Genomic DNA, 25,803 nt, shown 5'->3' with positions numbered 1-25,803 from the left:
TTCCAAGCCACTGGCTTCCCAATAATCTTCACTACATTCAGGTGAAGCCATCATATCAGAACAGCTCCCTCCTTCCCCAGGGCTGGTGCCAGTGTCCCACAAATTGGAACCTGTTTCTCTCACACCAGTCTTTGAGCCATGCATTTACCCCTTTAATTTTTTTGACTGTGCCAGTTTGCTCATGGCTCAGGTAGTAATCTGGAGAAGGTAAAAACAATGACTGCAGATGCTGAAAACCAAATACTGGATTAGTGGTGCTGGAAGAGCACAGCAGTTCAGGCAGCATCCAACGAGCAGCGAAATGGCTGCTAGTAATCTGGAGAATATGACCTTTATGGTTCTGCTTTTTAATTTAGTCCCGAGCTGCTCATATTTCCTCAGCAGACTCTTCCTCTTTTTACCTATATCGCTGGTACCTACACAGGCCACAACTCTCTCCACCCCAGCGCCACTCCAAGTTCTGCAGCCCAGATAAGATATCCTGAACTTCGGCACCAGGCAGGCAACAAAGGGATTCTCAATCCTCACCATAGAGAACAATCCCTATTCCCCTAGTTTCACTATCCACAATTACAAATACATTTCTCATTTCTCCCCCTCTGTTGAATGGCTCCCTGTACCACGGTGCTATGGTTAGTTTGCTCATCCTCCATACAGCCCCCACTCACCTTCCCAACATGGAGCAAGAATCTCAAGCTGTTAGACAAGCTCAAGGGCTGAGGCTTCTTCAGCAATAACTCATGGATCCCTCTACCTGCCTCACTCAAAGTCACTGAACAATGATTGATTTCAAGGTAGTTAATCTAAGGGGAGTGACTGCCTCTTGAGACACAGTGTCCAGTTAAGTATCTCCTTCCCTGATGTGTCACTGTTTTGGAAGCTTAGACTCCATCCCACGTACTCTGACCTGGAGTTTCTCAGGCAATCAACAGTTGCTACAGATATGGTCACTTTGAACCACTATTGACTCAATTAGGAATCACACTATGCAGTTACAAGCCATTGTCTAGCCCATAGTTCTTCATTTATTTGTTACAAATTTTGCAGATCAGAGCAGTAAATTAAAGACTTGCCATCTTGAATAACTGCAAATCCTGGAATAGTAGGAAGGGCAGGATGTAACTTTATACATAAAATTCCAAGTTACAAAGTGATAAACGTTGAAGCAGTAGAGGAAAGGTTGTAAACAGGACAGTGAGAGTAAATGATTCCAGACAGTAAGGTTCGAGTTCGCAATGAACTGCAATACCTAGAGGAAAAGTCATGAACCAGTGATGAGAAATAAGTGTTCAATGTGAGAATTGATAAAACTTCCAGGCTCTGTTTGCACAAATGCTCAAAGTCTGACGAAAAGCACATCCGAAGTTGAGGGAGATGGTTGCATTGTGGTTTTGTCTTTGGGCATGTTATCCAAAGGTTCAGATTAATGCTCTGGGGCATAGATTTATTTAGAACCATGACAGCAAGCAGGATTTAAATTTGATGATTAGGATTTGGAATTGAAAATCTAGCTGCTGTAATAGTAACCATGAAATTATGATTCACTGTTACATAAACCCTGACTCCCCAAACTTTGTCCACCATTTACAAGGCACAAATCAGGAGTGTGATGAAACCTTTTGCCTGGATAGGTGCAGCTCTGATAACACTAAGTGAGTTTGGTTCCATCATCAACTTCATTGCTGCCACATCTACAAACACTCACTTCCTCTATCTCTGGTGCTCAATAGCAACATTGTATACCATCTTCATGATATGTTTCAGAAATTCGCCCAGACTCCTTAGACAACACATTCAAATCTGCCACTGCTTATTCCTTGGAGGACAGGGGCAGCAGATACATGGGAATACCACCAGCTGCAATATCCCTCCAAGGCACTCACCATCCTGTCTCTTCCTTCAGTATTGTTGGATCAAAATCCTAGAATTCTCTCCCTCATGGCACTAGGGGTCTACCTTCAGCACTTGGACTGCAGTAGTTCGAAAAGACTGACCTGTGGAACCAACCTGAAGCCTATCAATCTTACACTATTCCATTTTCATCCATATGTTTATTCAATGACCATTTAAATGCCCTTAAAGTTGGCAAGTCTAAAATTGTTGCAGGCAGTGCGTTCCACTTGCCTACTACTCTGAGTAAAGAAACCACCTCTGACATCTGTCCTATATCTATCGCCCCTCAATTGAAAGCTATGTCCCCTTGTGCTAGCCATCGCCATCTGAGGAAAAAGCCTCTCACTGTCCATCCTATCTAACCCTCAGATTATCTTATGTGTCTCTATTAAGTCACCTCTCAATCTTCTTCTCTCTAATGAAAACTGCCTCAAGTCGCTCAGCCTTCCCTCCATACCAGGCAACATCCTAGTATTTTGCCTCTGAACCCTTTCCAAAGTTTTCAAATCCTTCCTATAATGCGGTGACCAGAACTGTACGCAATACTCCAAAGTGTGGCTGCACCAGAGATTTGTACAGCTGCAACGTGACCTTGGCTCCAAAACTCAATCCCTCTTACCAATAAAAGCTAACATACCGTATGCCTTCTTAACAACCCTATCAACCTGGGTGACAACTTTCAGGGATCTGAGAACATGGACACAGAGATCATTCTGCTCATCTGCACTGCCAAGAATCTTACCATTAACCCAATACACTTTTATTCCTGTTGCTCCTTCCAAAGTGAATCATCTCACACTTTTTTCCACATTAAACTCAATTTGCCACTGCTCAGCCCAGCTCTGTAGCTTTGCTATGTCCCTCTGTAACCTGCAACATCCTTCTGCACTGTCCACAGTCTTAGTGTCATCTGCAAATTTACTAACCCATCTTTCTACACTGTCATCCAGGTAATTTATAAAAATGACAAACAGCAGTTAACCCCGAGATGAAATGACTGAAGGATCATTCAGTGAGGCTTTGTGTTTGGAGTTAAGATATACGAAGGGGATGGTGACATTATTGGCATTGTACTATAGGTCCCCAAGCAATCAATAGGAATTAGAGGGCCAAATATGCAGAGAGACTTGCAGGAGCAATAGGGTTGTCATAGTAGGGGATTTTAATGTTCCTAATATGGACTGTGACTGCCAAAGCATTAAGCACTTAGGTGGGGTGGAATTTTTTAAAATGCATTTAGGAAGGTTTCCTCAAGAGGGCCGAAGTTCCTGTACTGCACTGTAGTGTTCTATGTTCTAAGACAACTCACTACGATCTTCTTAAGGGCAAGAAGGGCTGGAAAACAAGTGCTGGCCCAGCCAGTGATGCCTACATCCCATGAATGAAGGAAAAGCAAATAGATTAGCTAATTAAACAATTGAAAGTCAAATATTATCCCAACTTCATGCTTAAAAAGGACAGATGAGTATTGTTGACATTATGATGCAGTTTTTCAGCTCGCTGAAGAGGAATACCATTTCCACTGTACTGCAGAGGTTCACACTGAAGATACAGCTTCATTCTGATTCAACATTAGTCATAGGCTTAAAAATGACAGCGACTTCGCCGATTCCTGCTTCTCTTTTTGAAGTAATGATTAACATGTTGACTGCAAATGTTTGTTTAAAAGATCTTAAGACTTTTACAGTCAGGGTATTCACTTAGTCCATTACGATTCAACTAGCCGTAGAGAATCGAATATTCCCTATTGATGCTCTTGTAAAATGGATGGCTTTAATTTTCATAATAGGTCAAACATGGCATTTCTATTAATTAATCTATTGATGTCTCTTAAGTGTCTATTGATGTCTCTCAAGTACTTTAGTGTTTCACACTACAAGTATTAGGAGGATCTCCATGATTAGACATTAAAATGAAATGTTCTCATAAATATTTCTTACTATAACCTTTGGCTTTAAAAGTAAACCTAGAAGTTGTTTTTTTTTTAGTGCACTATAAGGGATAAATTAAGGGAATTACAACCATGGCATTACACGCAGCAGATTCAAATTATTTTAGCTTGTCTATAAATGATAACTCTGGGAAATGGATTCATAACAATACTCATTAAAACGTCATTGCCATGTTCCAGCCAAGAAAGCTTCAACAACTTAACCACGTCAATTACACATTTGAATTCCGATTGTACACACCTTTATTGAAGAATTACCTACCTGGTAATGGAACTAGTTAACGTATTTGGAACTTTGCTTGAGCTTTTTATTTCATTGTGGTGATCTAACTCATTATAAATGTGACAATCTTCTTCCAGTTCAGCAACCTCCAACGATAACCAACCAATCGCCTAAGAGGCATGTTGTGTATCCGACAGATGATTTCATTATCAAGTGTGAAGCCAGAGGAAACCCAGCACCAAAGTACGTATTGCCATTGATGATTTGTGTTATGCCTTTCAGTTAGATCACCGAAATACCACTGAACAGATTTGCGTTTATGTTGCCTCAGTGTTTTCTTCCTAAATCTTTGCATCTGGTGAATGCCTACAAGGCCTAGAAAATTGACCCACCTATGTACGAGCAAGGTTGTTTAACATGCAAAGTAATTCAATTTTGCAATCAGTCTAATAACTAAAACAAAATCTGCTCATGTCAATGCATTTCTTTTGACAAAATCTCCTCAAGCGGATTCGGTTTTGTTGTCCATTGTTGAAGATTCTCTTCTTCCAATTTGAAATCAGTTCTGATCCATTGCACTCAGTCCTAAACATTACAGCCCAACATTTCTTCTCCTTTTCTATCACTTTAAAAAGAGCAACATATAGTTACATGTTCTGTAATAGCCCTCTCCCAACTTAGTAAAGCTGTGTAATATTGAATATAACCATTCTGTTGCAGTATAGCTGTGGCTGTGAGGAATGTAACTGAAAGTATCAGATCCTGGTTAACAGCCTATTCTAATGGGTTAGGTAACATATAGGAATGAGAAGAAGTGAAAACTGCCAGAAAAAAAATGGGCAAACACGAAAGATATACACAGGATGACAGAAAAATGATTGCAGCTGAAAGAAGAAAATCAATCAAGTGATGGAAGATGAACAGTAAGATTGAGAGATTAGCATGAAGTGGGAGATTTGAGATGAATGAGAAGCATTATTTATATGAAACAGGTTGATGCTCCTCTCTGAGTGAAAAAACTGCCAAGATTAAGTCGCCGTCTGAAAACAATGTAGTTTTCTTCGATTCATGTGTCTCCTATTCAGTTCTGCGTTTATTAGTTTGCACTTAGACTGAAAGTATGCTAGGATTTATATCCGTTTCCCTATTGAGCTTGTCTGTGGAAACTCAGACTGAAATTTCTGGTAAAGGCAATTTTCTTACTCAAGAATATAAACCAGTAAATATGAAATAGATATGTGTGCAGTGCCATCAAAAGTGAATAATGGAAGTGATACTACCTCCTGTGTTAGTGCCTCAGTCTGAACCTCCTGTTTCTGCTGCAGCCTTTTTCCTTCCAAGATTAAGCAGAGCATCCAATGGAAAGCCCTGTCCAGCTGCTTAGCCCTAGTAAGAACTTTGTGAGGTCAGATATTCAGAAACATTACAGAGACACACGGAGACTAACACTGTTTGGCGAAGTATTATGTAAGTTTCAGTCAGAAATCGTTAAAAGAAAGTACTCAGAAGAAAATAAGCCTGAAAGTCCAAGAATATCTCCACATATGGTCTTTAGATTGTCTTGTGCCTAAATTTTTCATCATAAATCAAGGAGATTCACCTATAGACTTGGAATTTCTACAGTGACGAAACTGTTGTAAATGGTTTGAAACAATTTTCAGCTGACCTATCTTCGAAACAATGCAAATACATGCAAATTTAAAATAATGTTTCAAAATAAAATGAACATAAATCAGTTATACACAAATTTTCTGATTGAGTGCCGATACACAGTTCTCACCTGGAAGTTACAATGAAGCATTCCATGAAAAGTCCAATTGAGGGCAAAACAGTCTTTGCTTTCCTGCTGTTTTTGTTATGTACTGTTTTATGCCCACAGGACATCTACAGAGCTATGAGTGTTTACGAAGTTGCATCTCATTGTGAATCTTTAACTTCAGAGCAGGAAGTTTGAAATAAGATGAAATAATCATCTTCTGGGCAAATCAGTCAGGGAAGAACAAATTGATTTTATGTAAGAAAATTAGAATGTGGAGGAGCAGGAGTAGGCCACCTGACCCTATGAGCCTGCACCGCCAGTCAATAAGATCATGGCTGATCTTCTTGTGGCTTCAGCTAAATGTAATCACCCTCTCACCTTATCCCTTAATTCCTTCATTGTTCAAAAAATATCTGTCTTAACTTGAAACACATTTACAGCTGTAGCATCAACTACTTCACTGGGCAATAAATGTTATAGATTCACAACCCTCTGGGTGAAGAGGTTCATAGTAATTCCTTCTCAATTCAGTCCCCAGTGGGACTGTTTTGCCCTAAATTGGACTTTTCATGGAATGCTTCATTGTAACTATGGGATGAGAACTGTGTATTGCTACTCAGTCAGAAAATTTGTGTGTCACTGATTTATGTTCATTTTTACTTGGAAACATGATTTTAAATTTGCATATAATTACATTGTTGCTCCCTGTAATTTTGAGGCTATGCCCTTATGTCCTAGTTTCACCTGCCAGTGGAAACATCCTCTTTATGTTTACTTTATCTCTTCCCTTCATAATTTTATATTTTTCTATCAGATCCCCCCTCATTCTTCTAAATTCCAATTAATATAATCCCAGTCTACTCAGTTTCTCCTTCTAAGCCTCCCCCCTCAACTTAGTGAACCTCCTCTGCTCTCCCTCCAGTGCCAGTCCATCCTTTCTCAAGTAAGGAGACCAAAACTGCCTGCCGTACTCCATGTGTGGCCTCACCAGCATCTTGTACAACTGCAACATAATCTCCCTGCATTTAAACTCAATCCCTTTAGCAATGAAGGACAAAATTCCATTTGCCTTCCTAATTACCTATTGTACAAGAAGACCAAGCCTCTGTGATTCATGCAAGGACACCCAGGTCCTTCTGCACAGCAGCATGCTGCAACGTTTTACCATTCAAGTGAAACGCTTTTTTACTGTTACTCCTACCGAATGGATGACTTCACATTTATTAACATCGTATTCCATCTGCCAGATGTTTGCCCACTCACTTAAAGTATCTATGTTCCTCTGCAAAGCTTCACAATCCTCTGCCATTCATCTTAGCGTCATCTGCAAAGTTTGACACACTACATGTGGTCACCAACTCCAAATCATTGAAATAAATTGCGAATAACTGCAGTTCCAACACTGATCCCCGAGGGCACCTACTGGTGGTGTTGCTATCCCAGTTTGAGTTCTGTAACTTACAAACTAAGCAAATTACAGAAGAATAGTTCAACTTTTAAAACTTGATATGGATCAGAAGCATTGTAAATTGTGCAATACTTAAGTTCAATATGGAATTATTGATAAAAGTGCAAGTAGTTATTGTGGCTTCTCAAGACAATCTACTCCACCAGTCTGACATTAGTTGCAGTCGCAAAGTTCTTTCCAGCTTTGATGATATTAGATGAATTCTTGTCTTTCTCAAGCCTTGAGCTGACTCTGTTCTTCCCTTGCAGTCTTCCACACAATAGCGCACTGCTTTCTGGAAAACCTAGATACTTTGCTCATGTCAGTCATGTCATTTTGTCTGTGCCAAAACTGTTGTTAACTTCACAAGATGTGGCTGATTCTGGGCCTGACCATGTGGAGGTTGAAAAATTTGAAACCATTGGAATAAATAACAGCATAAGTTTTAAATCTATTTCTGACCAGTTTAGGAATCCAACCATTTGTCTTGGTTTACTCACTGCTTCTTCACTCTCGCTCTGCTCTCTCTCCCCTTTGTCTGAATGCCACACACTCTCCACTTTTTAAATCCATTCTGTTGGTTTCACTTCAAAGTCAAGGTCACCTGTGCCTGTATTTCTTCCTCTCCAAAAATTATAATCAATTCATTTACAATTGATGCGAACTCTTAAAAGTTCTTTTCAAGTACATATACTGCTTTTGGATCAAAGCCCATCACGTTGGTGGTTTGTACTGCTGGCTGTGCTTCAATCAGCCATGAGTGGAAAGAAGAATGACCGATCAAGCAAAACGAAGGTGCACAGAATTTTTATGTTCATTTTGAAAACAAACATTTAAAGCTTTTTTTCCCTCATATTGTTCATTTGATATCACAAAGCATTGAATCTTTCATACAAACTTGTCTTTCTTTAGTATGTTAAAACATTTTGGTTACAGTCAGATCAGCCATGATCTTAGTAAATAGTGAGCAGGTTTGAGGGGACTAATGCACCCATTCCAACCTCAACTTGCATACAGTCATAGAGATATACAGCACAGAAACAGACCCTTCAGTTCAACTTGTCCATGCCGACTAGATATCCCAACCCAATCTAGTCCCACTTACCAGCACCCGGTCCATATCCCTCCTAACCTTTCCTATTCCTATACCCATCAAGATGCCTTTTAATTGTTGCAATTATACCAGCCCCACCACTTCCTCTGGCATGCATGAAAATGTTGCCCCTTAGGCCTCTTTTATATCTTTTCCCTCTTACCCTAAACCCATGCTCTTGTTCTGGAATCCCTCACCACAGGAAAAGACTTTGTCTATTTATCCTATCCATGCCCCTCATGATTTTATAAACCTCTGTAAGGTCACCCCTCAGCCTCCGACACTCCAGGGAAAACAGCCTCAGCCTATTCTCCCTCTCCCTATAGCTCAAATCCTCCAATCCTGGCAACAGCCTTGTAAATCTTTTTCTGAACCCTTTCAAGTTTCACAACATCCTTCCAATAGGAATGAAACCAGAACTGCATGCAATATTCCAAAAATAGCCAAACGAATGTACTGTACAGCCGCAATATGATCTCCCAACTCCCTACTCAATACTCTGATCAATAAAGGAAAGCATACCAAATGCCGCCTTCACTATTCTATCTAACTGCAACTTCATTTTCAAGGAGCTATGAATCTGCACTCCAAGGTCTCTTCGTTCAGCCACATCCCCCAGAATCTTAGCATGAAGTGTATAAGTCTTGCTAAGATTTGCTTTTCCAAAATGCAGCACTCGTTGGTTGACATAAAGAAGTATCCCATTTATGTGTTGAGGACATGAAAGTATTTGCATGTTTCTGCTTTTATTCTTTGGTTTACGAATATTTTAATGCAATTTTCACTCAAAAATTATTTTCAAATGTATATTTTTACCATGCATTTAGTTTCAATGGAAGTGAGGATAACTCCAGTTTTTGACAACTACCTTTTTAACCGTGTCTGTGCTAGTTTAATATCAGAAGGTGCAAGCAGAAACAAAATTAATGAAATGTAAAATTCCTTGCAGCTTCACCAATTTAAGAATGTCAAATGCAAAATCATGTTGTTCTGTGGAAAATCTTTTCTGAATATTAAACAGATGATTTGTAATTCAGGAAGACTGAGTATTCAGTGTATTGGATAACTCAGGAAATACTCTTTTTTTTTTAGTTTTACCTGGACTAAGGATGGCAAAGAATATGATCCATCCCAAGATCCTAGAGTGACCACAATCGCAAACTCAGGAACTTTCATAATCAAAAACAGCAATGGAAATTTGAAGACCTTTCAGGGAAAATACCGTTGTTTTGCCAGCAATGATCTGGGAGTAGCAATATCTGAAGAAATTGTTTTTATTACTGCAGGTGAGTTATTCATAATTTCACTTGTTTGCTTTTAGTCATTTCATGGAAATCTGAGAGTTGAAGGAATTGCTGACAATGTCTGTTGCTAACCTACATGCACTTTATTCAAATACAAAGCCTACTCAACAATATGCTTTTGGGTTCAAATAGCATGTGAAGTGAAAGCAATTTAGAAGGAAAACCAGCTTTGATGATCTTGTTACTCTAATTGCTACATTGTGAGCGTTATGGTGGCTCAGTGGTTAGCACTGCTGCCTCACAGTGCTAGGTTCCCAGGTTTGATCCCAACCTTGGGTGACTGTCTGTGTGGAGTTCACACATTCTCCCCATGTCTGCGTGGGTTTCCTCTGGGTGCTCTGTTTTCCTCCCACATCCAAAGATGTACAGGTCAGGTGAATTGGCCACGCTAAATTGCCCATAGTGTTCAGGTGTGTATTGGTTAGGTGCATTAGTCAGGGGTAAATGTAGAGGAATGTGTCTGGGTGGGTTACTCTTCAGAGGGTCGGTGTGGACTTGTTGGGCCGAAGGGCCTTTTTTTCCACACTGTAGGGAATCTAATCAGGCAGATCTGGAATGCTCCTGGGCACAGTTAACAATAAATCAGTTTGGCTAATTGATCAATTTATTCCATGCATTTTAAATCCTTGGGAATGTGCCAATGATCAGGTTAATCTTGGCTGGAGAAGCAGAAGGAATCCACGTGAGAAACCAGGATTTGGTGGTTAAAGTCCAGAGGAATCCCTACTGAGCGGAAAGGTTCTCCAGGTTCATCTTGCATATCTTGACCTCTGTTTTTTGAACTCGGGTTAAGTTGAATTGACCAATGGGAAGAGTTTATTCAATCCACATCAAGCAAACAGCATTTTCTCCTTAGCTTGACATGGAGTCTTTTAAAGTATTTGCTTAGGTTAAGCAACCCCTCCAAACAAGAAATGAATCACTTGTATAAATTGTTGATTTAACAAGTTTGTCTTGTGTGTACTTAATATCGCCATCCAGCAAAAAAGGAAACTGATGTAAATGATTTTGGAAACACAAGTCCCTGTGGACCCTGGATCATATTTATGCAGAATTTAGCCACACCTTATCTGATTCCTTGGCAATCTTTCCCATGGCGCTTGTGTTACCTTTTGTTTCCTTTTTTTTTGGACCATAAAAGATTTGCATAAAGTATGCAACAGCATAATTAGTGACAAGAACAAAGGGATGCTGTCTTTTGTTGTGTACACCATTTTCAGAACGGCTTGTTCCTCTCCACATCTATTATCATTCTCAGCAGTGCTGCAATCAGTGGCAAAAAAAATTGTGGTTTAGTTCTTCTGAACATGTTAACTGTGAATGTGGGTCAAAAGGTTTTGGATGCATAGAGACTAAAGGTGGTTTGGTTCGGTTGAACGAACATTGTGTCAGCAAATCCCTTATTGGGGTGGGAATGGGGGGAACTGAGAATTGTAAATAAAAAGCAGAGGCTTTTGATGAATATATCTTCGAAAATATGTGAACTCTCCGAGAAATTAGTGTGTAATGGTGATTCAACAATAAAGAAATGTAAATCAGTTACAAGTATACTTCCTGTGACAATAATGTGGCAGCATCACTCTTGAGCACAAAATTGTGCTGAAACTTTCCAGGAAATATGGAGCAAAGTTATCTTTGATTCAAGATTCCAGCGGAGTAGGACGCTCTAACCGGAGCTCATCCACTCCATGCATTACTTTTCTTGTTTTTTTTCTCTTTTTCTCCCCCTCTTGTGTTTTTATTCTCTCTTCTGTCTTTCCCACTTCTGCCCCTGGCCCAGAGCAGAGCAGGGGTGGCTAGCAGCCTGAAGTGAAGACTGTTTCTGGTTAGGAACTGTGGCACCTGGTCAGACCGTGTCAAAGCCCTTCCAGGATGCCTGTAATATCTTTTTTTTTAACTTTAATTCTTATATCTCTAAATTATGCTTACACTACATTACAGATATACATCATATAAGTTATAGAGTCACGTAAAGTACAGCACATAAACAGACCATTCGGTCCAACTCTTAGACTTAGAACTTGGAAGTAAACAGACCTTTCGGTCCAACTCATCCACGTTGACCAGATATCCTAAGTTTGTCTCATTTGCCAGTGCTTAGCCCATATCCCTCTAAATCCTTCCCATTTGTTTACCCATCCAGATGCCTTTGTAATTGTACCAGCCTCCACCACTTCCTCTGGCAGCTCATTCCATACATGCACCACCCTCTGCGTGAAAAAATTGCCCCTTTGGTCCTTTTTAACATCTTGCCCTTCTCACCCTAAACCTATGCCCTCTCATTCTGGACACCCCCACCCCAGGGGAAAGACCTTGTCTCTTTAGCTCTTTATCCTGTCCATGCTCCTCACAATTTTATAAGCCTCCAATGCTCCAGGGAAAACCGCCCCAGCCTATTCAGCCTGTCCCTGCAGCTCAAACCCTCCAACCCTGGGAATATCCTTGTAAATCTTTCCTGAACCCTTTCAAGTTTCACAACATCCTTTCAATGGCAGGGAGACCAGAACTGATGCAATATTCCAATAGTGGCCTAACTAATGTCCAGTACAGCCACAACATGACCTCCCAAATCCTATATTTGATGCACTGACCAATAAAGGCAAGAATACCAAATGCCGCCTTCACAATCTTATCTACCTGCGACTCCAATTTCAAGGGGCTATGAACCTACAAGGTCTCTTTGATCAGCAACACTCCCCAGCACATTACCGTTAAGTGTATACGTTCTGCCCTGGTCTGTCTTTCCAAACTGCAGTACCTCACATTCATCGAAATTAAAATCCATTTGCCATTGATCAAGATCCCCCTGTACTCGGAGGTAACCTCCACTGTATCTCCAGTTTTATTGTCATCTGCAAACGTAGTAGCCATGCCTCCTATGCTCACATCCGACTCATTTATATAAATGACAAAAAGTAGTGGACCCAGCACCAATCATTCCAGCAGACCGCTGGTCACAGGCCTCCAGTCTGAAAAGCAGCCCTCCACCACCACCCTCTGTGTTCTACCTTTGGCCAGTTCTGTTTTCAAATGGCTAGTTCATCCTCTATTCCATGTGATCAACCTTGCGAACCAGTCTACCATGAGCAACCTTGTTGAATGCCTTACTGAAGTCCATATAGATCACGCCCTCATCAATCCTCTTTTTGCTACTTCTTCAAAAAAGTCAATCAGTTTCGTGAGACACAATTTCCCATGCACAAAGCCATGTTGACTACCCGTCCTTGCTTTTCTAAATACATGTAAATCCTATCCCTCAGGATTCCCTTTATCAACTTGCCTATCACCGATGTCAGGCTCACCAGTCTACAGTTCCCTGGCTTTACCACCTTTCTTAAATAGTGGCACCATGTTAACCAATCTCCAGTCTTCCAGCTTTATTTTCCCTATTTTTTGTACCTAAGATGGTGCCACGTATTGACGACATTGTAGACCTTTCACTGTACTTCAGTTCTTTCAAAACTTCATATTGTGTGACAATAAACGTTAATTCTAATTCTTCTCAATGTGAAAATTTATTATGAGGGGAACTAAATACAGAAGTTAGAGGGATTATACTTAAAGGAGAAAGTGAGGACTGCAGATGCTGGAAATCAGAGCTGAAAATGTGTTGCTGGAAAAGCGCAGCAGGTCCGGTAGCAACCAAGGAGCAGGAGAATCGACGTTTCGGGCATGAGCCCTTCATCAGGAATCAAGAAGGGCTCATGCCCAAAACATCGATTCTCCTGCTCCTCGGATGCTGCCTGGCCTGCTGTGTTTTTCCAGCACCATATTTTTCAACTATTTTTAATCTTAGTGTTTTTCTCTTCATGCTGGAAGGCTTTTTGCAATTGTGTGTGTTGTTGTTTTCATTGATGAATGATGTGAGAATTGCCAACATAACTCAGACCTGCTAGACCTGTATTCGTTCCAAATTTATGTAATCCACTGTTGTTTATGGTAGAGTATGGATGATTACCTGTATTAAATTGATGGTGTAAGGATACACATTAATCTAAAACTACTTTCATGAGGATGTCCATGTTACAAGGTACATATCAAGGCAAGTTCTCAATCTACATTATGTTTCTTCTTGCATTTAAGTTCAAGATTATTTTTGTATACGTCAGATGAGTATTTAGTTGGAATTGAAATTTATGACAAAAGAATGAATTCAGACTTTAGTTCTGTAATTCATTTAATTTCTCGGGTGAGGAGGAAGAATAGCAAGGGTGTGAGAGGAATTGTGCAGCTCAAGAGCAAGAAACTGTTGGAGTGTTATGAATAACAACCCCTCCCTCTCCCCATTTCTTTTCCTAAATGAACTGGTTAATGGGTGTGGGACAGGGGCTGAAAATGGGGTATCCGAATGGCAGCAGGATGCCTGTTACCGACCCATCCCTGCTGGGGTTTGACTCATGACAGTGGAGGCATCAGCAAATCATCTCACCTGTGGGTAAACTGATGCCTTTGTGTGTCCAATGAACAGCCAGTTAAGGACACCCTTCTGCTACTTGTGGGAATTTATCTCCATTGTCAGGTGCTAAAGCTACATGTTGGTGCTCCTGTTGGTACCCTATGGAGATGGGAGGTCAGTGCCTCTTATTTGGCACCTGCAACCGATTGTAGACCCTCCTTCAGTAAAGTGCCATCCCACATTCCCCTCTGTCAAAGTTGCATGTCCTCACATCCTGCACACTCCTCACCAAGTCCACCCACTCTTCCCAGGACTTCCCTTTATGTGAAGCTTTACAGTGCTTCTCTTGGAATTCCCCAGACTTGACAGTCCCAGAATTCATGTGGGGATCATGAGATTTGATTGACTATCAGTCCTGGAAGGCAGGACATCATTCCTGCTGGGAGGTGAGGCAGGGTGAGGGGAAGGTCCCACCTGACCCAATTAAGAGCCCAGTGGCTGTGGAGTAACCTGGTCAAGTTGTGGAGTTTCTTTTCACCACTGATCAATTAACCTCTGAATGGTGGTGGGCATGGTAGGGAGTGAAGCAATGCCATTGTGTCTGTATAAAAGTCTGACAATGCGTTGAACTTCAGGCAATGCTTAGTAATTTAGAAATATCTTTGAATTATAAATCTCCACAAAAAGTTTACGAATAATGCTCCAAAGGATATAACGAGATAATATACGCGGCTTGATACCAGAAGAACATTGCTGTGTTATCTATTCATGAATAGGTTTCTTAACAAGAAATGCTTGATGTTGGAGAACACCCTGCAGGGTACAAAATTGCAATTTTAATTTAATTTGAGATGACTAGGGTATGTTTAATTTGACATTTTAATATTAATGCACAAGTACCTTTGCAGTCAGATGCAAATATAATGTTCTATATTCTATATTCTATATATTATCATCATGTTGTAGAGTTATAAAGCATGGAAACAGATGCTTCAGTCCAACTTGTCCCACACTGACCAGATATCCTGAAATAATCTAGTCCCATTTGCCTGTACTTGGGCCATATCCCTCTGAACTCTTCTTAAACATATACCCATCCAGATGCCTTTTAAATGTTGTCATTGTACCAGCCCCTGCCACTTCCTCTGGCAGCTCATTCCATACATGCAGCACCCTCTGTGTGATAACGTTGCCCCTTAGGACCCTTTTAAATCTTTCCCTTCTCACCTTAAATCCATGCCCTCTAGTTCTGGACTCCCCCACCCCACCTTGGGAAAAAGACCTTAGCTGTTCATACCCCACATGATTTCATAAATCTTTATAAGTTTATCCCTCAGCCTCAGACGCTCCAGGGAAATTAGCCACAGCCTATTCAGCCTCTCCCTTTTGCTCAAACCCTCCAATCCTGGCAACATCCTTGTAAATCTTTTCTGTGCCCTTTCAAGTTTCACAACATCTTTTCTTTGCACATGGTATTCCAAAAAATGGCCTAACCAATGTTCTATACAGCCTTAATATGGCATCCCAACTCTTTTACACTCAATGCACTGACCAAAAATGGCTAGTATACCAAACGCTGCCTTCATTACCCTGTCTACCAATGACTCTACCTGCCAGGAATTATGAACCTGCCCCCCACTGTCTTTTTGTTTGGCCACAGTCCCTGGGTCCCTACCATTAAGTGTTTATGTCCTGCACTGATTTGACTTACAAACATGCAATGCCTCACGTATATCTAAATTAAATTCCTCGGTCCATTGGCTCATTTGATCAAGGTCCTGTTGTACTTTGACATAACCTTCTTCACTGTGCCTTGTTTCTCACTTACACAAACAGGCAGACAGGGCTTTGCTTTGTTATCCCACTGAAAATGCTGTATTCCAACAGTGCAACCTTCCCCTCAGTACTGCACTGAAATGTAAGCCTGATTATATATTTCAGTCTGGACGCAAGGGGCTCTGATTCTGAGCTAGCAACACTACTCTTGAAATGGCATGCAGTTTGTTGAAGTCTTGGACTAAACAAAGTGCATAATTTCCTATGTAAGGAAATGTGTCCACCATTCTAAGACACAGAATGTCTCTGATAAATGTTCTCACTTTCATTGTATAATGCTTTTTTTTGATGCCAAATACTTTCTTTGCATTTTTGGGTGATTGTTGTTTCAGTTCATCAAGTTTTGAGATTATAATGGAAAATAGAATACTTTTCTATTCTGGCCAAGAGCATCAATTTCTTGAGACAGGGAGAAAGCTCTCCTCTACTGGAATAAAATGCTTGAACTTTAACTGCAGAAGAACTTCACATTCTATTGACCCATATAAAGCTCCTCAACAACTGTCTTCCCCAATTCCCTCACCAGATGGACTTGCAATCTCTTTAACTGGTATTTTTATAGTATCAAGTTGCAGGGCAGTTTGTCTTGTTCCCCACAATTGCTACAAAATGAATTAGACTGCCTAAATGACTTCCCAAGAGAAGGGTGGTAAAAAAAGAACACCTCTGTGATAAATTTGGACAGAATTTAACTCGTCTCTGAAAGCTGAAAGCATAGATTGCAAACACACTATTGTTGCAAACTTAATTCTTGGTGTATATCAATATTTGACTTTTTTTCCCCTTGTTTAGATTAGATTACTTACAGTGTGGAAACAGGCCCTTCGGCCCAACAAGTCCACACCGCCCCACTGAAGTGCAACCCACCCAGACCCCTACATCTACCCATTACCTAACACTACAGGCAGTTTAGCATGGCCAATTCACCTGACCTGCACATCTTTGGACTGTGGGAGGAAACCGGAGCACCCGGAGGAAACCCACGCAGACACTGGGAGAATGTGCAAACTCCACACAGTCAGTTGCCTGAGGCGGGAATTGAACCCGGGTCTCTGGCGCTGTGAGGCAGCAGTGCTAACCACTGTGCCATCGTGTCGCCCACTAGTGAAAAAACATGGCAAGTTCAAAATTACCTCAGCAATTCTTTATTCTATCCACGACCGTCAGGATTTTAGAAACCTCGATAAGGTCACCCCCTCAACCTCTGACACTTCAGGGAAACGTACCCTATCCTATTCAGCCTCTCCCCACAGCTCAAACTCTCCAACCCTGGAAACATCCTCGTAAATGTTTTCTGAACCCTTTCATCTTTCACAACAGAGTGGGGGAGTCCAAAACTAGAGAGCATACGTTTAAGGTGAGAGGGGAAACATTTAGAAGAGACCTAAGGGGCAACCTTTTCATGCAGTGGGTGCTGTGTGTATGGAATGAGCTGCCAGAGGAAGTGGTGGCGGCTGGTACAATTACAATCTTTAAAAGACATCTGGATGGGTATATGAATGGGAAGGGTTGAGAGGGATATGGGCCAAATGGTGACAAATGGGTATAGATTAATTTAGGATATCTGGTCGGAATGGACAAGTTGGACTGAAGGTGCCATGCTGTACATCTATATGACTTTTAATTTGGAATTGAGTTTGTTTCCACAAGATAATTGAAGCACCGATAGAAAAAAAATTAAACAAAAAGACTTGCATTTAGAGTGAGTTGAAGTCTCAGAAATTTCTAAAGCATTTTATGTACAGTGAAGTGGATTTTCTGTATTATTGCCCATTTTCAATCATAGAGTCATAGAAATGTACAGCACAGAAACGCACCCTTCGGTCCAACTCGTCCATGCTGACCAGATAACCCAACCAAATCTAGTCCAACCTGCCAGCACCTGACCTATATCCTTCCAAACCCTTCCTATTCATATACCCATCCAAATACCTTTTAAATGTTGCAATTGTACCAGCCTCCACCACATCCTCTGGCAGCTCATTCCATACATGTACCACTGTCTGCATGAAAAGGTTACCCTTTAGGTCTCTTTGATATCTTGCCCCTCTCACCCTAAACCTATGCTGTCTCGTTATGTACTCCCCCACCCCAGGGACAATACTTTGTCTATTTGTCCTATCTATGCCTGTCATGATTTTGTAAACCTCTATAAGGTCGCCCATTAGCCTCCGACAATCCAGGGCAAACAGCCCTAGCCTATTCAACCTCTCCCTATAGCTCAAATCCTCCAACCCTGGCAACATCCTTGTAAATCTTTTCTGAACCCTTTCACGTTTCGCAACATCTTTCCGATAGGAAGGAGACCAGAATTGCATGCAATACTCCAACAGTGGCCTGACCAATGTCTTGTACAGCCGCAACATGGTCTCCCGACTCCTGTAACTCAATAAAGGAAAGCATACCAAATGCCTTCTTCACTATCCTATCTACTTGCAACTCCACTTTCAAGGAGCTATGAACCTGCACTCCATGGTCTCTTTGTTCAGCAACACTCCCTAGGACATTACCATTAAGTGTATAAGTTCTGCTAAGATTTGCTTTTCCAAAATGCAGCACCTCGCATTTATCTGAATTAAATTCCATCTGCTACTTCTCAGCCCATTGACCATCTGATCAAGATCTTGTTGTAATCTAAGGTAACCTTCTTCACTGTCCACTATACCTCCAATTTATACCTCTTATGCTCACATGCAAATCATTTATATAAATGTTGAAAAGTCGTCGACCCAGCATCGATCCTTGTGGGACTCCACTGGACACAGGCCTCCAGCATGAAAAATAATCCTCTACCACCACACTCTGTCTTCTACCTTTGAGCCAATTCTGTATCCAAATGGCTAGTTCTTCCAGTATTCCATGAGATATAACCTTGATAACCAGTCTCCCATGGGGAACCTTGTCGAACGCCTTACTGAAGTACATACAGATCAAATCTACTGCTCTGCCCTCATCAATCCTCTTCGTTAATTCTTCAAAAAGTTTGTGAGACATGATTTCCCACACACACAGCCGTGTTGACTATCCCTAATCAGTCATTGCCTTTTCAAATACATGTACATCCTGTCCCTCAAGATTCCCTCCAACAACTTGCCCATCACTGACCTCAGGCTCACTGGTCTATAGTTCCCTGGCATGTCCCTACCACCTTTCTTAAACAGTGGCACCACATTAGCCAACCTCCAGTCTTCCGGCACCTCACCTGTGACTATCAATGATACAAATATCTCAGCAACAGGCCACTTCCCTAGCTACCCACAAAGTTCAAGGGTACACCTGATCAGTTCCTGGGGATTTATCTACTTTTGTGTTTCAAGACATCCAGCACTTCCTCTTCTGTAATATGGACATTTTTCAAGATGTCACCATCTGTTTCCCTACTTTCTGTATCTTCCGTGTCCTTTTCCAAAGTAAGCACTGATGCAAAATTGCCCCCATTTTCTGCGGCTCCACACAAAGGTCACCTATTCTCTCTCCAATTATACTTTTGTCCTTAATACAGGGTAGATACCCTATGATTCTTTGAATTTTATCGTGGCAGTTTCAACATTCATAGATAAATACAATTGGGAACTGAAATTACTGTGGTTAGGTGAGATTGTTTTTAATCAAGCCTGACTGTAGTCCATCTTGAACTCCTTCACATCTGTATTTAAGATGCGTGTTCTTGTTTTTGTTTTAAGTTGTTCATTGTGATGTAGTTTTCATTGACAAGGACAGCAGTTAATGCCCATCCCTCATGGCCCTGAAGGGTATGTTTTGAGCCAACATTTTGAACCTTTCTAGTCTGTGTGCCAAAATATCCTGACAGCGCTCTGAGGTGGGGAATACCCATTTTTGAAGCAGTGATGGTGAAAGAATGGCATGGTACATGACCTGCAGCTGGTGATACCGTCATGCGTAAGCTTCCCTCCTTCTCATTGATGTTATAAATTGTGTGTTTAAAAAGTGCTGGTGAAGGAACATTGGTGAGTTACTTCAGTACATCAGTGCAGATGGTGTACAGTGCACTGCAGTCTGGCAGCTTTGGAGCAAGGTGGACATTTATGGTGCAGGACGGACTGCTTATCAAATGGGCTCCTTTTCATGGATAGCATCAGGCTCTGCATCAGTGTTTGCACACAACCAGCCAAGTGCACAATGTTTCATGATACTCTTAATGATACCTTGTAAGTTCTGGAGAACCTTTTATGGAGCCAGGAGATGAGTGAATTCCAATGAGTATCCAACCTCTGACCTGCTCTGCCCTGTTCCCACAAGGTGCTCATTTGAGTCTGTCTGAGCAGAATTCTGTTTTTATCTTGCTCTCAAGCGACATGGCATCTGTACTACAATTGCTTCCTTCCTTGCCTGGAGGCAACTTATGCTGGATTCGCTCTATGTCCAACATTGCAGTTCTATCTTACCATCTAAAGCACAGTGTGCATTTCTGACCTTGTGGCTATAAACATGATGAATTTTTTTCTTCCATCTCCACTCCCTGCCCGGTTGCAGTATAGATATATCCAAATGGAGAAGGAGAGAACAGGAATGTTGTGCTAAGGGGAGAGTTGGGGGCAAAAGTGAGCTTGATGCCATTTGTAGCATCTAAATCAGATGAAGAAAGAAGGATGTGGGAGAACTGGAAGATTAGGAAGATTAACTATGTATAAAATCATTTCTAATTGTTTTAGTCCCACTGTTATTTAAATGGTGAAAAATTGCAGCATGCTGATCTTCAGAGGGCCCTGGGTATCCTTGCGTATGAATCACAAAACATTGGTTTGAAGGTGAAGCACGTTATCAAGAAGACAAGTCCTTCATTACTCGTGGGATGGAGTTTGAAAATAGGGAGGTTGTGCTATAGCTGTATAAGGTGAAGGTGAGGCCACACCTGGAGTACTGTGTACAGTTTTGGCCTCCTCACTTGAGAAAGGATGTACTGGCATTGGAGCAGATACAGAGGAGGTTCACAAGGTTGATTCCAGAAAGGAGGCATAACTTCAAACTAAGGGGGAATAAATTTAGGACTGAGTCCAGGAGGAACTTCTTCATCCATAGGATTGTAAGTCTGTGGAATACCCAGCCCAGTGAAACTGCTGCAGCTACCGCGTTGAATGTTTTTAAAGCGAAGATAGATAGAACGGTGAAGGAATTAAGGGTGATGGTGAGCGGGTGGATAAGTGGATCTGAGTCCACAAGAAGATCAGCCATGATCTTACTGAAGGGAGGGGCAGGTCCGAGGGGCCAGATGGCCCACTCCCACTCCTATTTCTTATGTTCTCAAGTTGTTATTATCCAGAGTGTCAGTGATGACCACCTGCTGGTAATGGTTTTCTCCACTGGAGTGTGAACACACATTTTTGCCTGGTCCTGACTGTTTGACAACCAATGCTTGCAATTATATGTCGACTTTCCCTGGAAAAAAATTAGGAAAATGTATTACTAAGTGTGGTGTAACGTGTTCAGATGATGTGTCTGTCCAGATTGAATAAGTTGACAGTGCATACAGCCTGTGAACTGCGGGTGTGAGATTTAGAGCAGTTCCAAGTATGCAAGGACAATATAAAGCTACAAGTATTAGATTATTGTCATGATAGAATCATGATTGATGGAGATTGTTGGTAGGTGACAATTGGGTGTGACACATTGAGTAGTGCGTGAGCATCATGATGCAGTTAATGAAATAAGAAATTTGACATTTACTGACCTTGACCAAGCATGCAGTTCATTCAACTGCATTTGTCTGTCTGGCTTGTGCTCTCTTTCTAGTAACTTCACACATTATGACTAATGCTTTGTTTTTTCTTTCCCAGCTATCCCGAGATTTCCAAAAGAAAGTATAAAACATTTTGAAGTTGAGGAGGGCGATGCTGTAGTATTACCCTGCAATCCTCCCAGTGGGCCACCTCCATTAAATATTTATTGGATGACCAGCAGTAAGTGCCATCTCTTATACATTTATGACTACGCATACCAGCCGGCTGTTAAACTAAATTGGTAAATTCAGTCAGCATCGCATCTGCTCATGTCTTTGTCAGCCCCAACTGGCTTTTCTTTTCTGATTGCAAAATAACTAAAATGGAAATGTTGAGGAATAAAATCAGTTTCAATTTTACAATTCTTCTGCCATAACAGCTGTCATTTTGAAACAGCTGTCAGTCTGAAATTACAATGATTTGATTTAATCATTTGGAGCATTTAAGATATTATGCAGCAAAGGCACATCATATACATTATTTAGACAAACTAAATGAAACCAAGAGACAATACAAAATTTTAAAAATGCAAACACCAAGCACAAAAATGCAAAAGCTAACACAGATTTTGGTTAATGGAAGAAATATACAGAAAAACAAAAGGTGGCTGTATAGAAAATAAGAACAATGAAAAGAAGTACAAAAAACTTGCACTGGTATCAAGATCAACACTCATCGTCTACAACTATATTAGGAAAAACAATATAGCTAAGAGGTATGTAGACCTCTTGAAAACTGACAGTACTGACATTGTAAATGAAAAGAAAGATGTCATGAATTATTGCTTTCTGTCAGTGATACTGAATTACTGTAAAACATGAGGTTAGATATTAGGGATCCCAAGGAAACTAAATTGAATAAAGGGCAGATCTCTGATCTCGCATACTCTGATTTAAAAGGCTTTGCTAACTCAAACTCCAGTTTCCAGCTGTTCATATTTCATTAAATTATGATTGCTTGAGCGATGAGATTCTGGAAGCATATATAATCAGTCTGATAGATAGTTGCAGACTTTGATTTCCTGTTTCATGTTAAAAAAAGAAATTGTTGGTTGTGCACCTTTTTGATCTTACCATCCACCAGTAATGATAGGCAAATTGTATGTACCACCAACATGCTCACTGTAAATAATGGGGGCTGTAGTTTGAGAATTGTGTGAGTTTTGCAAGTTGAGGTTCCATGCTATGATATTTAGCATACCAGAGAGGTGTGATTAATCAACAAATTAGCCTTATTCTGTTATTGCTTTTGTTAAGTTTTCTTTTAACTGCATAACCAGGTGTCAGAAAAAAGAGCACGTCTGCTGAACAATAGGAATAATTGAGAGCCAGAAAGTTAGATCTAGCTATCTTTATTAAAAATTGGTGTTATTAATTTTTTAATTCATTGATGTTATGAGTACAATTGTATAATGAATTGTTGGGATGGAATCAATGGCCTTTATTAATTATAGAAATGAAATTAGCAAAGTGTGTCGGCAAATCACCATTTTAAACACACTTTATGGTTTAATAAAAGTTGTTTTAATTTTCAGAGATACAGCGTATACAACAGAACAGCAGAGCTTCCCAGGGGCTTAATGGAGATCTTTACTTTTCAAATGTCCAGTCATCTGACAGCCGGGAAGACTACCTTTGTTTCGCGCATTTTTCCAGAACAAGAACAATTGCACAGAAAGAGCCCATCAGCTTGATTGTTACGCCATGTAAGTTTTGTTCTTTTAGTGGCCAGACAGAAATAATTCATCCTATATCGTCTTATCATCTCAAAATAAGAGGCAATGATATAGCTATAACTGTGGGAAGATGAACAGCAATGCTACAGTTAGCAGGGAGATATCAGGAGAGCTAACTTAATGGGATATAGCTGATAAATGTTACTAAAGCATGGTGCTTTCTGTAGGATTTTAGGCTGTACAGTTAGTTCTTGCTGGCTTGTTGAACATAAGTTCTGACCTGATTTATTATTTTGCTTCCATTTATATAACTGATGTCACCTATCTCCTATTGTATTTGTTCATCCTGCAATTCAGTGTAAAATCAAATTCCCAATTAAGACATCCTGAGAGTCCTTTTGACACGTAGGCATGAGAATGTCTTGACGAGTTATTTTTTTGAAGATCGCAATGAACATTTATTTCAGATTGAGAGGAAGAAGCTGGAATCTGATGTAAAGTTGTTACAATTGAGTAAAGGTAACTACAGATATCAGATTGTGTTGTGTGGAGCTGGCCAGAATTGGCCGGAAGGGGAACTGAGCAGGGAAGACAGTGGAGCAGCAATGGAAAGAGATTGTGGGGATAGTTCGGGAGGCAAAGCAGAAATCCATCACAAGCAGGAAGAAACATACAAAGGGGATAACGAGGCAACCATAGCTGACAAGCAGAGACAGCATAAAGGCAAAAGAAAAATCATGTAATTTTGTGATTTTAGCAGGAAGGCAGAGGATGAGGAAGCCTTTAACAACCAACAGAGGATAACAAAAAAAGCAATAAGCAGGGAGAAGATGAAGTGTGAGAGTAAGCTTGCTAGTAATATAAAATAAAATTACAGGAATTTATTTTAGACATCTACAAGGTAATGGAGAGGCAAGAATTGACATTGAAGCATTACAAAAATGAGACGGGTGACTTGGTAATGCAGAACTGAGAAATCGCAGAGTAACTGAATTGGTACCTTCCATCAGTCTTCACATTGGAACACACCAGCAGCATAGCAGAACTTCAGGAGAATCAGGGGGCAGAGGTAAATGTGGTGGCCATCACTAAGGAGAAGGTGCTGGGGAAGCTGGAAGGTCTGAAGGTGGATAAATTACCCTGACTACACCCCAGAGTTCTGAAGGAGATAGCTGAGGAGATTGCAGAGGCATTGGTAGTGATCGTTCAGGAATCACTGGAGGGTGATCGAGGGCTGGAAAATGGCTAATGTAACACCCCCTAATTAAGATGGGGGGGAAGCAGAAGAAGGAAACTATAGGTCAGTTAGCATGACCTCAGTTATTGATAAAGTTTTAAAGTCCATGACAATGATGAGATTGCTTAATACTTGGAACTGGAAATAGTGAGGACTGTAGATGCTGGAGATCAGAGCTGAAAATGTGTTGCTGGAAAAGCGCAGCAGGTCAGGCAACATCCAAGGAACAGGAGAATCGACGTTTCGGGCATAAGACTGAGGAAGGGCTCATGCCCGAAACGTCGATTCTCCTGCTCCTTAGATGCTGCCTGACCTGCTGCGCTTTTCCAGCAACACATTTTCAGCTAATACTTGGAACTGCATGGTAAAAGAGGATTCAATCAGCCTGCCTTCATCAAGTGGAGGGCATGCCTGACAAATCAGTTAGAATTGTTTGAGGAGTTTAACAAGCAAGTTAGACAAAAGAGAGCCAGTAAATGTGATCTATTTGGATACCCATAAGCCCTTTGACAAGCTGCCACACAGGAAGCTGCTAAGTAAACTTAGAGCTCATGGTGTTGTCACTAACAACATTCCTGTAATAGTACTGAAGTCTTGTGCTCCAGAACTTATTGCACTCCAAGGTGTTATTTATATGGAGTTGCTTTTGCTATCATAATACAATGGTATCATTAAATTCTGGAAAATATGATTTTCAGGGAGGTGATGGCCGAGTGGTTTTGTTGCTAGACTATTAATCCAGAAATTTGGGTAATGTTCTGGGGAACTGGAGTCAAATCTCACCGTAGCGGATGGTGGAATTTGAATTCAATTTTTAAAAATCTAGACTTAAGAATCCTCTGATGACTGTGAAACCATTGTCCATTGTCAGGAAAACCCCTCTGGCTCACTAATGTCCTTCCGGACAGGAAATCTTCCAGCCCCACAGTTCTAGCCTAGATGTGACTCCAGACTCACAGCAGTGTTGTTTACTCTCACCTGCCCTCTGAAGTCACCGAGCAAGCCTTTCCATGATATCAATCGCTATGACGTCTCAACAAAGGAATGAAACCGGATGGACCATGTGGCATCGGCCTAGGCATTGGAAACGACCACAGCTAAAGTAGCCCTGTCAACCCTGCAAAGTCAGGGGCTATTTGGCGATCACAGCAGGGAGGTGCCCTCAGAGTCCTCAACATTGACTCTGCATCCCATGCAGTCTCGTGCCTTCAGGTTAAACATGGACAAGGAAACCTCCTGTTGATTATTATA

The 25,803-nt window shown here is 40.9% G+C and overlaps 1 protein-coding gene across 12 annotated transcripts in view; it reads left to right on the top strand.

Annotated features, from left to right (window-relative positions):
• Positions 1-25,803, top strand: part of chl1b (cell adhesion molecule L1-like b) — an 885,223-nt gene that overhangs the window by 383,566 nt on the left and 475,854 nt on the right. For all 12 annotated transcript variants that reach the window (XM_072582623.1, XM_072582619.1, XM_072582621.1 and 9 more), the window contains 4 exons: positions 4,205-4,310; positions 9,459-9,652; positions 21,698-21,820; positions 23,175-23,345. In XM_072582623.1, coding sequence (XP_072438724.1) covers positions 4,205-4,310; positions 9,459-9,652; positions 21,698-21,820; positions 23,175-23,345 — 594 coding nt within the window. The remainder of the gene's footprint in view (positions 1-4,204; positions 4,311-9,458; positions 9,653-21,697; positions 21,821-23,174; positions 23,346-25,803) is intronic.

The sequence above is a fragment of the Chiloscyllium punctatum genome, chromosome 12 (assembly GCF_047496795.1).
Source record: "Chiloscyllium punctatum isolate Juve2018m chromosome 12, sChiPun1.3, whole genome shotgun sequence".
NCBI lineage: Eukaryota > Metazoa > Chordata > Chondrichthyes > Orectolobiformes > Hemiscylliidae > Chiloscyllium > Chiloscyllium punctatum.
This window is presented reverse-complemented; position numbering and strand designations above follow the sequence as displayed.